This window comes from Astatotilapia calliptera, chromosome 13 (genome assembly GCF_964374335.1).
Source record: "Astatotilapia calliptera chromosome 13, fAstCal68.1, whole genome shotgun sequence".
In the NCBI taxonomy this organism is placed as follows: domain Eukaryota; kingdom Metazoa; phylum Chordata; class Actinopteri; order Cichliformes; family Cichlidae; genus Astatotilapia; species Astatotilapia calliptera.
The window spans coordinates 23079982-23094941 of NC_137434.1; the positions used below are offsets into that span (position 1 = coordinate 23079982).

The 14960-nt window shown below is 41.2% G+C and overlaps 1 protein-coding gene across 5 annotated transcripts in view; it reads left to right on the plus strand.

Annotated features, from left to right (window-relative positions):
* camkmt (calmodulin-lysine N-methyltransferase) overlaps positions 1-14960 on the plus strand; it is a 116617-nt gene that overhangs the window by 70172 nt on the left and 31485 nt on the right. For all 5 annotated transcript variants that reach the window (XM_026189212.2, XM_026189211.2, XM_026189216.2 and 2 more), the window contains 2 exons: positions 11176-11236; positions 12545-12596. In XM_026189212.2, the coding sequence (XP_026044997.1) occupies positions 11176-11236; positions 12545-12596 (113 nt within the window). The remainder of the gene's footprint in view (positions 1-11175; positions 11237-12544; positions 12597-14960) is intronic.

Consider the following 14960-nt stretch of genomic DNA (forward strand, 5'->3'; position numbering starts at 1 on the left):
CGGAAACTGAAAAAATGTTGGATTTTCGTTGGTTTTTGTCTTCCATCAGGACATTTGGAGGTGGAGCTGATCTGATAGGGAGAGGGAAGTTTATGTGATTTAAGGACAGTAGAATAAAGAAATACACTGATATTAATTATATCACTGTATAATTGTGGTTAGTTGGTTATCACTGCATGTTTCTTATTGAAAAGAACAAGTCTTTCGTTCTTTCTTTCTTCCCCACTTTTTTTTCTTGTCCTAATTGTTTATACATTAACATTCAAGAAAGTAGATAGCTTGGTGCAGGTGACACCCTGTAATTTGACATCCTTGCCTTTCTCCAAGGAAGAAGAGAGATGCAATCTATGGCAATCTTCACTTTGTGTGCGTGTGTGTGTGTGTGTGTGTGTGCCCGCGCACATCATAATCTAGGGTTGTCACATGGCCCTATGCCACTCTCCGTATGCTAATCAATGAATGAAGCTCTGCAAAGCTCTCGTCTGCCAGCTAAACCCAACACCTCAGTGCTGATATGTCTATTAGCCACATGTCAGACCCCCTCTTTGTTTCTGTCTCCTCCTGTCTCTTGCCACATTGCATCCACTTGATTGTTCCCCCCTCACTGTAATTCTCTGCTGCTGTATCTCTCTCACTCTCCGTCTATTTCTTTTTCAGATATAGATATACTTCATTCAACTCCTCTCCTGTAAGCCCAACTTTCTCTTGGTTCCTTTGCTCACAATGCCTGCACATCACATGTAATTTCATCAAGTGCACATTCTCTTCTATTCACTGTCCACAAGAAGTGCAAGCCATGATGGGATAGGTGGTGAAGGAAGCCAGTTCACGATGTTGTTGTCAAGCTTGGTGCATTTTCTTTCACTCCAACTGTAGCGCACTGTTACATTCATTCAACAATTGAATCCGAAAAGAAAACACGCTACATCCAACAGCTCAGCTTGGCTTCTTGGTCCAGCTCTTTTCTCACCAAGTAGAACGATCCTCTAGAAAAGAAAGCAAAAGTTGGACTTGAAAAAGTTTTAAAGTTTAAATTCAGCATGGATGCGGAATGCAGAATGCTTCCTTGAATGGCATGAGCTTAGTAAAATAAAAAATAAAAGGCCCACTGCTTTTGTGATAGTTAAAGCTATAAAGATAAGCAAGAGTACCTAAACTTTAAAAGTTGCACAGACTTAGTTTATGCAACAACTTATAGGTACACTTGTTCATCATGTGTCATCGTCTCCTGGGCTTTATAATTGAAGCTGGCAATTGCTAAAGTGCTATACTTACTATAATACAATACAATAATGAGGTAAATCTAAAATAATAATTACTTGGTTAATCTCTATGTGTCTACTGGGTTAGAAAAATATATATTACCGGTACAAAAATTATTATAATGAGTAACATAAACACCCATCCTTAGAGCAGACACATTACAGACACTAAGAAAAAGGTGTTTGATGTCTACATTTTTCCTGTGTGGCCTTCTCTCTAAATTGGCACTCACTCATCAAATCTTTGAGAACCCCTGCTGTACGCTGAGGCTCTGCTCTATGATATCAAGGTTCAAGAAAAGAATCTTTCATGTTGACACAAATACTGATAGACAGGTAGAGGAGAGATAAAATGAGATGTAGACATGCGTTTGTCTTAATGCTTTTGCAGACTTGAAGACAAACGCACGGCGGGCAGAGAACTGTGCAGGCAGTTACAGTATTGGAGCAGTTAGACAGGCAGTCAGCCCTGGCATTTTGCTGCAGATAAGTAAGCTATCAGAGGAGGGGGATAAATAGCAGAGTAAAGATTGGTACCGGCCCCCTCAGAGAGGAGCGGGGGGCCACAATGCAGGCGCGGTGGGCAGATAGCCCCCTGCTCTCATTATACTCTGCCTAATCCAAAACGATGTTTACTCAGAGAGAGAGAGGGAGAGAGAAAGAGAGAGATTGAGAGAGAGGCCACGCTTATCGAAGCTCTGCACAGTCCTTCAAGTGTGTGTGCGAGTGCATGTTTGTGTGCATGTGCTGGTGTGTCAGTGTGTGTGTGAGTGCATGCTAAAATGAGCCTTTTCCAATGGAAAAAGGGATCAGGAGTGTCTCCAAGGCGGACTCTGTTGGCTAGAATGTCGATGCTTATCACACACCGCCTGGCTCTTCTGGTGAAAGGCGAATAGGCTATCTAAACTGCCTATTCACAGCATGTGTATTTACCATACCAGCAAGGCAGAATGATCATTTTGTAATTGCTATTAATATTAACACATTGCTAATAATAGCTCAAGCCTTTATAAAGCAGTATCTAATCTAATTTGTCAGGGGATGAAGGTCTAAAGGGCATAAATCATTGTGCTTTTTTTGCTTAGTAAAATTCTAGAAAATAAAATAGTTACATTTGTTCTTTTTGGTCTTTATCCCTGTTGATATGCAGCTTACTTTAAAGATTTATTGAAGACTCATAAGGTTAAAGGGTCTTTATAATGTTTTAAACTGATTGCAGTTTTCTTTTCATTACTAGGATATATGTCATATATAACTAGAATTGTACTATTGCAATGTCAACATAACCTGCTCTCTTCAGTTAGACCTCCTAGTAAGAAAAAACACATCACTAAAAACACAATAAGCAGAAGAAACCTAATACTCCACAAACTACTATTTAATCAAATTCATTCGGTTTTATTTATAAACTAGCAATTCACAATAAAAGTGGTTTTGACGCACTTTATAAAGCAAGGCTAAGATCTTACAATGTTAGATATAACCCAGTCAATAAGATACCCTGTGAGCGAGCACTTGGTATCGGTGGGGAGGAAGAACTCCCTTTTAACAGGAAGAGATCTCTATGAGAATCAGGCTGAGGGAGGTTTTGGGGGTTGAGATAGAAAGAAAAGGAGAGCATAGAGAGATTATGAGGCTAGAATGAATCAAAGTCTTGATTAACAAACTGTTTATGAGGAGTGAAAGTCTGCACACTGTGAATATAACTTTTTATTTTTTTAAATAGCTGTCTTTTTGTCAATAGTGGATGTATGGTGGCAATATATATAAAATATACTATAGTATATGGTAAATGGTAAATGGCCTGTATTTGTATAGCACTTTACTAGTCCCAAAGGACCCCAAAGCGCTTTACACATCCAGTCATCCACACATTCACACACATATTATTTAAAAAGTAATTAAATTTTTGTATGAGGTACTACTCACTACATACAATATATATGTATGTGTGTGTGTGTGTGATTTTGTTAATCCACAGCTGATAAAACGAACTAGAAGCAGGTCACCTGTGCCTCAGGGTGATGCCATGCACAGACAGAAGCACCCATACTCACAAATGCTTGCATCGTTGTGAAGAATCTTTGTTGGTCTGTTTCTGGCTTTCTTAACCATTTTACTTTCACCCTCTCTCTGATTCTCTCTTTCACCCACACAAACAGAGAGCATACATGCACACAGCTATGTGGTCTTATGAACTGTGTTTACCCTGCCTATGCTGGCTGGGGTAATCCTGGCCTTCACTAAAGTGGCCATGTGAGAGGACAGATTGTCAGTTGATCATGGCCAGCCGAGAGCCTTATCCCTTATTGGATCGGCCATGGAGGAGGCTTAGGAATTATCTGAGGCTTCGCTTAATGTGGAGACAGATCACCACCAGAGAGCCACAGAGTCTGAAGACATACTAGGCCTGAGGGGAGAGAAAGACACTATGTGTGTGTGTGTGTCTGCTTGTGTGTATAAGAGAGTAACAGAGAGGTGTGTGTATCAGTATGTAGTAGTGTGTGCGTGCACAAAGCAAAATCATGGCCCACTTAACCCCCATCTTGACACCTCCACCACCCCCTGCCCAGAGTCTATTTTTTTCATCATCCATTCCTCTCTTTCTTACCTCTCTCCCTCCTATGCCCTTTCTCATTCCCATACCTCTCTTTCTCTGTGTTGCACTTTTCCGCCTCTTCATCACTTCTTCATTTTCCTTACTTGTGTCGCGTTCTGTCATTACTCAACAGATGCTTTATGACCTGACTTTCTAACCCCATATCCATCACTTCTTCATATTTCTTCCTACCCAGTTCATGTCACTGCTCTTTTACACTCCTCATTTTCCCAACACATCCCTCTCAACTCCATTCATCATCTTCTTCTTATGCATCCTCCTGTTTTCCCTTTATTTCATCTTTTACTCATGCTATCCTCTTGATAGTCCTATACAGGAGTATTCTGTCCTCAGCAGGAAACCCGGCAGTGGCAGATGAAAGAAATGTGAAAACAAACATTTTATTTCCTTGAGTGAAAGGAAAGCAAGCTAAATTTCTGCTTGTTAAGGAAAACTGTTTACCAGTCCCTCATATCTCATCACACTCCAGTGTTGCAAAGACAAATATACAGCCCCTTGCACACACACCAGTATATGATTAGGTTGGTTGTCTTATAACTAAACTGACCTTTATCATGCTAAAAGAAGAGATGACTGAAAACCCAACTAACTGCAAAGAGCTTGACTTGAATGAATGAACTTGAGTGAATGTTTACACAGTCTGAAAAGCAGCAGTTTAGATTGTTTTCAGCACCAGCTAACTTAAGCAGATCTTGTTATCTTTCAAATGAAAGTGTTCCGGCAGTGTTTAATTAATTCTTGGTATTGAGAACAGAGTAAAAGCCTCGTCTCAAGTACTGTTAGCTTATCTTGGCTTAGTTAGATGATAATACCTGGATCCCCTTTGAGATACTTGAAATAACCCTTTAGCTAAGTTTCCTGGCCTCAAAATACCTCAAGAAGATGCAGAGGACACAGGCAGGGAAAGGGTACCTGGGTTACCAGGTTACCTTCCCTAGACTGCTGCCACCTGGAAAGGCAGCACTAAGAAAACAGCAGGATAGATGGATAATTCTATCCCTGTGCGTGTGATTACTGACTGAAGCCAGATTAGCGCTGCCGTAAGTTGTGTAGTAACTGGGGTCAGTTAGTGGTCACCAGAATGAAAACAAATGAAGACCGTGCTGATATACATTAGATTCAGTGCATTGTAGAAACTAACATTTCAGCAGGACCTTCACCTCATGGAATATTAACGTGGTGAATATTTTATTTTATAAAGGGTCCATAGGGTTATGTTTGCAATCAAGCATGTCTTTGGCCAACGTTTTAAGAAAAGTTAAAAACTACAAAAATGTTTTTATCCAACGCATTTTTGCATGTTATGTTTTCTTCATTGAAAATATGTATTTCTGGCTTTGGTGGTGTACATTTGGTGGCTATATAATTACATTATAAATGTAATCTTAAACAAACTGCTGTGTTCTGGGATGCAGGACTGTGCAAAAGTCATGAACCCCCATTTCGATTTTTCTAGGAAAATAGGAAATTGTTCCAGTAATTTGAACATGTTTCTATTGAAACATGTTCAAAAATATATAGAAATGCAGTATATAGAGTTCTTGCAGTTCTAATGAGCTTGAAAGGCAATTTTTGTTATAATAACCCATATTCTTCAAAACAGCTGGCAAAATGTCTTGTGATTTCTTTAAGAAGTCACCAGGATGTCTGTCTCCACGTTGGTTGAGTGTGGAGTAAGTGCATATGAGAGCATGAGGGTGGGAATGGATGTTTGTATCTGTGTGTGCCTGTATTTCTGTGTCTATATGTCAGGTTGGGTGTCAGGCGCCACCTCTCTGGGGACATCTCAGGCCCTCCAAGGTTTGGAGGCCTATCTCCCCCTACCACCACTTCCCCTGCCAGTGGCGGTCCCCCTCGGACATCGGTGCGTTGGTGGCTCTTTGTGTCCGGGGGTGGGCGTCCAGGTACACACCGGCTCACTCCTTGGCGGCCGCTTATCGGGGCCTGGAGCCTGGGGCTCGCTCGGGCCACTTCGGAGGTGGGGTGCCCCCGGCCTCTCGGCCTGGGGCTCGGTCACTCAGGCGCGGCTGGCTGCCGGCGGAGCTCACGGGCGCGTCACTGCAACTCCCCCTGGCTTCTGCTCCGCGGCTGCTGGGTGAGCCCTCATCTGGGACTCTCCTCAGCTCTTTCTGGGACAGTGGCGCGGCTGCCCCTCTGTTGGTCTTCCTTGGTCTCTTGTGTTCTGGGGGCCTCTGGATGTCTGGAGTTTTGATCTCCTCCATACCTGCTTCATGCCCTGGAGGACGGGGCTGTGGCCCCCCCACACCCTCTAGCAGATTATTACATGAAGGAACCTTTTAAAAAACAAAAAACAAGCGCGTCAATGCTCACAGGTGTACACACGGGTGATCACACCCACAAACTACACCCTTTTTGGCTCCTACCTCAAAGCACACTGTGTTCTGTTGATCTTATGTGCTGCACAATAATGTTTAATATTTAGTATTTACTGTCATATTCCCATATATCATTGTGATGTTGTTTATTCTATTACTCTTGTTCTCTTCTGCTTGTTTTCTTTTTTCTTTCTCAGCAGGTGACCCAGGTGATTGATATATGCATTTTTTTTTCTCTGCCCGTTCTGTTGGTTTTTGTCTTTTGCCCTTCTCCCCCGTCCCTCTTCTCAGCTGTTTCTCTTTCCCTCTTTCTTTCTCCCCTTCTTTCCCCCAGTCAAGTCTGTCCCGTATTCAGTAAGTGAAAATAAAATAAACAATAAAAGGTGAATCAAATGGACCATTACGGCAAGGCTGGGATGGTCAATTTGGTAAAGTAAATCCGTTGGGCATCTTTCTTTGCCTTTAGACAACAATTCTGATGGCAAAAGAGCCAAACGGGACAGGCAAAAAAAAAAAAAAAAAAGAAGTCACCAGGAATACTCCTCTGTGCTTCGTGAATGACATTTAAAGCTCTTCTTTGGATGTTGGCTTCCTTTTGTTCTGTTTTATATCAAGATATCAATAATGTTGAGGTCTAGGCTCTGGGAGGCTAAATCATGACTGATAGTATTGCATTGTATGTTTTTACTGTACCGGCAGAGTGTTTGTGATCGCTGCCATGCTGAAAAATGAAGCTATTGTCAATCAGATACTTTCCAGATGGGGTTGCATGATGGATCGAAATCTAAATGTACTTTCCTGTATTCATAGTTCCACTAATATTCACAAGATCCCCAACACCACTGGCTGAATTGCCAGAAAGCCCCAAACCATGACAAAGCCTCCACTGTGTTTTGTACATGGCTGTAGACACTGGTTGTACCGCTCTCCCAACATCCGCCATACATTTGGAACACGATTTGAACCAAAGATTTCATACTTGGATTCATCACTCCACACAACATGTTCCCACTGTTTTCCAACCCAGTTCTCATTTCATTCGTTAAGAATTCCTTAAGCTAATTGACAGCCTCACTTACTCTGGTGAACAATAGATCAACTGAAGGCTTAGAAACATTTCTCAAGTTTTGCTTTGCTGGATTCTTTCCAATTTCAGAGACATAACTTTCAAATATCGTTCATCTGCTATAGATAGTTTTTCAGGGTTGTCGCTTCTGCTTTTGTCCTCCTTAGTTCAATTTCCTTAGTTTTTTTTTTTTAAGGACATGCTGTGCACCAAGCGGAGATAGCAGAGATATTCTAGCTAATAACTCTGGCAATCTCCTTATTGGTGCAGAAATGCTCATTTATGCCTGCCAAACAACATTTTTCATAGATTCAACTAAAGAAATGGGAACATTTCTGTTCCATTTGCCTCTCATAAAAACCAACTACTATTAACATAGAGCTTAAAGATCCAACTGAATTAAGAATTGTCTTTGTCTGTTATGTATAGACACAGTGTTGGGTCATCCAATGAGTTATGTGTCTTTATTATGCTTGAACGATTGATAGGTCAGTGTTAAGTAGCTTAACAAACAAAAATGAGCAACTGTATGGAGAACAACAAGAAAAATAAAAGAAACTCAGCAGGAACACTTCAATGATATATAGAAGTAAAATTGGAAATTCCCCTCTGCAAATTTCATATATGCACAGAGTTTTTAGATGAGAAAAATGCTTTATATTAACCTGAGTGACCACATGACATCTTACAGAGTTAACAATGATCGTGCCAAACACACAGTCCCGTAGCCACACATATGGTTTTCAGGATAATAGTAGTGACAAGGTTTAGTTCCTGGGACTGATAAATATATTAGACACACACACACACACACACACACACACACACACACACACACACACACACACACACACACACACACACACACACACCTGGACTGCTTTCTTACTTCATCTAGTAATTGAAGGTGGGAAATAATTTCATTATCCTGAGTAGGAAGAGTAATCTGTTCTCTGCTCTTGATCCTTTCATTTCCTACAGTGCACCTCGACCTAGGAGGCACACACACAAAAACAGATGCCACATACTTATCACACATGCAAGCACATATAGTTCTTATCACCTTGGGCTATTAATGTTATTGGAGTTGGGGATTAACCATCAGAGTCACATATTGCTTTACAAAGCTGTATTACCCAGTGGTGTCTTACTCTCACAAACATGTGTGCGCACTTTTGCAGTACATATGCACATAACCTTGTATGAATAGACTTTGTTGTGTGAGGGAGTGTGGGCAACAGTTACAGGACTGGCTCAATAAAAGTGATGAAAGTGGGGATTTTACATTATTGTGATTGAACTGAACTCTTAGATACTCTGTTGACTGGTGTTATTTTCTATATAGAAAAGTGACACATAGTCTTTTACGGTGGAAAGATTTGTCATGATTTGTGTACATGATCAGAAGCCAGCAGCTGATGAAAGTGTGAAGAGCCTAATTTTTACTTCTGCTTTTAGTAGCACATACCCACTTTAATGTTACATTACCACCCTCTACTGTTCATCTGCTCAAGATGTTCTGGTTGACCCTTTATGTCAAGTGTCATCTGTTGACATAGAGGGAAGGGGCTAAACTGTTATTTGACGGGGCTAAGGTCTGGGTTCTCATGCTATAAAATATAATGTGAGCATACAATCAGAAAGAAAAGGATCAAAGTTGAAGGGAGAACTGCGATGCTTCTGAAGACAGACAATATCCAGTATAATGTGTATATATATTTTACAGTGTGTTATTTTAACCAAATTCCTTGCAAAGATAAACCCACAATGAGCTTCATCGTTGCTCTAGCTGACCCTTTTCTTTATTGGCACAGCCTGGAGCTGCAGTTTATGTCACATACAATGTCCTCATGCTGAAAACACTCACAATATGGTACAAAATTGTTTATCGTATGAAAAACTGTGAGCTGTGGAACTGGCTCCCAGTTTGGATTCAGGAGATAGACAATCTCTCTGCTTTTAAGATTAGGCTTAAAACGGCTTTTTGATAAAGCAAATAATTGGGGCTGGATCAGCTGACTCTGAATCCTTCCTTAGTTATGCTGCAATAGGCCCAGGCTGCTGGGGTCTTCCCATAAAGCACTCTTCACGCACCTTTTATCAACACCACTCTGCATTAGTTATTATAAATCTCTGACTCTCTTCCACAGTGTGTCTTTTGCCCTGTCTTCCTCCCACCGGTCACAACAGATGATTGCCCCTTCTTGATCCTGGTTATTCTGGAGGTTTCTTCCTGTTAAAAGGGAGTTTTTTCTTCCCACTGTCACCATGTTCTCGCTCACAAGGGGTTGTCTGATTGTTGCAAACCCTATATAGACCCTTGAGGTGACTGTTGTTGTGATTTGATGCTATATAAGTAAAATAGAATTGAACTGAACTGAAAATTTTATCATACATTTTTCTTCCACTGCTGTTTGAGTAAACCTACTCAGCTTCTTGAGTAAATTATTTGTTATCTAAATTAATGATGGCTAACACAATTTTAACTTTTAAGAGTAAAACTAGATTAATAATAAGAAAATGTCACATAACAGTTACTTGCATGACGAGCTCCAGCATTGCTCTACCTTTGTGCCACTGACCAGCGTGTTGCCTGACAGCATAAAGTTTTCCATACTGTGTGGCCAGCTCCTGAGTAAAGGGGAGTAACAGATGAAATTTAAAATGTCACCGTATTTCAGCCTTGAATGTCTTGACACTTTCTAGAAGTGTAGCTACTCTGGCTGTCATTGTATTTTTATGTGTGTGTGTGTGTGTGTGTGAGAGATGTAGAAAGCGTGTTTTTTTCCCTTTTTTTAATGGGGGAAAGGAATATTTGGACATTTTATCAATAGGCATTATTAAATCCTGCTTGCTTGAGCTAATCTTGGCAGACCGGAGCGAGAGGAAAGAGAGAGAGTTAGAGCGAGAGCGGGTGAGAGAGGTAGCCATAGAGAGGGAGAGCAAGAGAGCAGTGATGTCTACCCCATGAGGTGAACAGAGACCGCCTGTAAGCCGCTTATTATATCGACTACCACCTTTTCTCTCTCCTCCTCCTCCGTTCCTCCCCTCCCCAGTTTTCTCTCGTTACCTCGCTCATTTTCTATCTCTGTATCCCTCGCTTGCTTGCTTTCTGAAACTCATTCTATATCCCCTCATTCTCTATTTTAAACAACTCCCTCATACAAATCTGCGCACGCAAACACACAAGCACACGCTCATACACACAAATTCACATGTGCCCACAAATACACACAGACAGCACCAAGGCGAACCTTCTTGTTCAAAGCCAGAAGCAAAAAGCTGAAGTTTTATTCAAATGAATGTTTACTTCTTCTACTGCCAAGATGTGTGTATTTGTCACCGGGTATATATGTGTATGCTGAGAGAGAGGGGGAACGGTACAGAGGATGCAAGTGTGCACGTTTTAGTGTGCGTTACATGCACGGCAGAAGAAGAAGGGCTGACAGTAGGTGATAAGCCAGACAGGCCTGCACGCTGTGATTATCACCCACTGGACCCCCTGTCACATACACATACGCGCACATTCAGGCACACACACTTGCATACACAGTGCCCAATGAGAGAGAGTGTGTGGCAAGGATTTAGGATAGGACAGACGTGGAGACAGACAAACAGACAGAGAAGCCTTGGATCACAGGCAAGGTGGAAAGCACAAGAGAAGCAAATGAACAGAGACTGGAGAAAAAAAACAATGCATCCAATTATGTTTCACTGAACACTCATTGTTTTTTTTTGGGTTTTATGTATCAATATTCATTTCTTTTAATGTTTTGGTAAAGATATCAAAGCGTTTTATCACTGTAGATATGCAAGATAGACGTTTGTAACATGTAACACCAGTCAGGCGTTGTAAATAACATGCTCTGTCTTGGTCTCTCTCTGATATAGGTGTGTGGCCATCTGAAGAGGTGATGGCGCATTACTGTCTGCAGAAACGTCACATGTTCAAGTGAGTTTTTCCTCTCTTTAGATCTACTCACTTCATCGACAAACAACTCACCTGTTTCCCCAAATGCACAAAAGCTAACAACAGTTATAAGTTCTGTAGTATGACATCAGTAAAATATTTACAACTTAAACGTTCATTTTTATTTTATTGTAAAGAAGTGAGGTATTCAGAAAGATCTTCTGCAGCATATATAACTCCCTACTTTCAACCATATTTTTCTACATGAATACCCCACTTATGACAGGAAGCTGTTTTATGATAATGAAACAAAAAGAGCACCATCATTCTTTCTCTGAAACATTTTGGAAAGCAATACTTTCTTTTTTGCACTGACAGATTGTTAAGCTACAATAGAGAAATAATAGAAATCTGACTTTAAAATGTGTCTACTCTTCAGTAAAATTAAGGAGAAAATTGAAATTACAAATCACTTCCAGGAAGGTGGAGGAAAGTAAAGTAGAAGTGGGAAGGGTAACACATTTAATACACCAGAATATTTCTGTTGTTCTACTTTGAGATTTAAGTAATATTTTAATTGACCTTTTAACAGTGCAGAGTTTTACAAGTTCATAAATTTAATTGGCAGAAAATCAGTCTGAAACACGGGCTTTCTGAAAGTCACTCAAATGTAAATCAGACTTACACCTGCAGTAAATGCTTGGACCTTTCTGTGCAAATCTGTTGTTCTGTGCTGCTCTTTCCCCTGCTCTTGTCTGCTGAGCATCGGCCTGCCCTGTGGCACAGGGCTGAAAAGCACCCAGGCACTTTTGATTTCCACTCAAGGTGGAACGTCACCCTTTGATTTCCTGTTTTAACATTCAAGAGGCGGGAGGCAAGGAAGAGAGGGGTATTGATCAGAGCAGCGAAGTGAAGGTCAGCAAGCGAGGCAGGGAGGGATGAAAGAGGACAGTGGTTGAGATGGAGGGGAAGGGAGATGAAAGGAGGAAGAGGATGGAAAGAGGGGTTGAGTGAGCATCCGAGCTACAGGACTCTGGGTGTCTGGTGTGGATGTGTGTGTGTGTATTCCTCAGATTTCCCGCTGATTGAGCTTGTGCTTCTCAGTGTTCAATATTCAGCTTTCAGGTTGATGGTTGAATTGATATTTCTTACCCTGCTGTGTTTCCCGTGTGTGTGTGTTCTAGAGTTTGTATGATAGTATGCGTGTGTGCGCGAGTGTGTATCTACATCTGTGTGCATCTACTGTACAGTATGAACTCAAGTGTGTGTTTTAGTACTAAACTGCTGGTTTGGCTCAGCAAAGTGAATCTCACTCCAACTCGTCTCTCTCTTTTTTCATCTGTCTCTCAGGGGTGCAGTGTGTGAGTTAGGAGGAGGTATGACTTGCCTTGGTGGGCTCATGGTAAGTGAGATACACACAGATATTTCTGTGAGAGAAATAGCTTGCCTTGCCTAATGAATCCAACCCTCACCGATCAATACACACACAGCATGTGCACGGAGTATCCATACCTATTCAGACACTATCATTTACTGCTTGTGGGCATCTGTCTGTGTTTGTATATCTGTGTGTACCTTTACAGGTATATGCATACAAACTCTCTACTTAGATGATGTTAATTAAGTTAAGCACTACTGTTCAGAGTTAATAAAACAGCTTCTGCTTATGTTTAGCGCCCAACTGCCTGAACATCTCCACAGTATGTCCACACTGTCATTTAGGAGGACTCAGCAGTTAGAAAAATTTATAAATTTCATTCAAAATGTTATTCAGTACCAGACTATAGAGGTATTTTGCATTTCATGTGAAGTTTGCATGTCCTTCCTGTGCTCGTTCAGGGTTTCTCCCACAGTCAAAAACATGCTAGACTGATGCAGTTTGCCCAGCACCCTAAAAAAAGAAATTCCAAATCTTACATATTTATTTAAAAAAAATAAACCCACTGCAACTGAAAATGCATTTATGTAGCTCAACTAACATAGTTTATGTTACATGGAGAATTGTGAAGTTTATGAATTTGACAAAGACGATGTGAATGTTGTGAAAACATTATGATAACTGGATAATTTCAGCATGATATATACAATTTCATTTTGCATGTCAGCAAAAATATTCATTCCAACTGCAACTCAGGTATTTACAAACACTCACACACACACACGCGCACACACACACACACACACACTGCAGGTGTGCTGCAGTCTGTCAGCCATAGGGTTTATTAGCAAGGGCCTTAAGGGCTTCTCCACATAGCAGGCGTCAGCGTCCCATCGATCTGTTAGGTGCCATTCTATGTGTGCGTGTGTGTGTGTGTGTTTGAAAGCTGGGTTTTATCTCTTGCCAGTCAATACACCATGTTTTGACATTGGTGGCTTGAGATGGAATCCTTCCTTCACACCTCTCCTTCTCCTCGTCCCTCTTTCATCCGTCACTGACACCACATTCACCACATGTTGTCCATGTGAGCACTGATTTTTTTCCCCCTCCTTTGTTTTCAGTTTACTTTCTTTATAATTATTTTGCTCTAGATTAAAATGCCAAAAATGCCAAAAGCAACAATATGTTTATATATACAACAGGAGAAACGTACATCTTATAATCCTAGACTCTGCATTAGGTTGCGCTTTCATTGGACAGGTTTACATATTTGGTTTATGAGAAAAACGTATGAATATTGTATTTTACTAATTAGATGCACTTCATTTAGTACATAAAACAAAGTAAACTCTTTTTTTTTACTGTTAAAATGTGCAAGATTTTTGACTGGATGTCAGGTTAATTGGTGGGTAACAGCCTTTGTTTAGATGAAGATCCTTGTTATTATGCTACAGGATACCTTCACTTCACATGTTCAGCACACTGGATGGCAGAATATATTCCTCCAAAAGCAGTACATACCGTTCATGTGTGGTACGGTGGTGACAGCGGGCGGTAGGATGCTGCTCATGAACTGTCAGGTTGGGTTCCGTCTTTCAGTTCAATGCACTAGTTGAGCCTGAGGTGCCATCCTCTGTCTGAGCAGATGGTGGGACACACAGCACGCTGTGACCCTCTCACACAACCTTCAGGGTCAACATGTGTCGTGTGTTCTGTTTCAGAAAATCTTTGGTCTACTACATCATACAGCTTCTTTTTGCCATTTCAATCTTAGGATTTATATGCATACCACCACAATAACTACTTGCAGTTACACTCACCTGTGTGTATATGCACATACACACTCCTTAACAGAAATAGACAGCCTGACACACACCCACCGATATAATAAAAGCATTTGCAATGAAAAGAGAATGTGAAAGATGAGGTTATAGTAAAGCACACACCTCACTATCTATATCTCCCTCACGCAGAGACACGCGACGCGACGCAGCGCAAAAGCTTTCTTTTCATTCTCTCGTCTCCCTCCATCTCTTTTCTCTTCGCCTCTCGCAGTCTACACTGCAAAGTTATATGAAGGGCATCAGGCAGGCCTGGCGAGCCGAGTGCAGAGTGACAGCGGCAAACGGAGTGATGGCTCGGCCTGATAAACACCCAGCGTCAAATGAAAAGGCTCTGCGCTTGCCATCATCCCCTGTCACAATGCAATTACTGAACAGAGTGATAGCAAGATAGCAGCCCCCACCGCTAGCCACAATGATAAAAGTATTGACTGATTTGATTGAATGATTAAAATAATGCAGACATAAAAATGGGGTGAAGATAGAGAGTGAAATGGCAGCGAGGAGAGGGAGCAATGGAGAGAAAGGGCGGGGAGGGCTGGGCTGC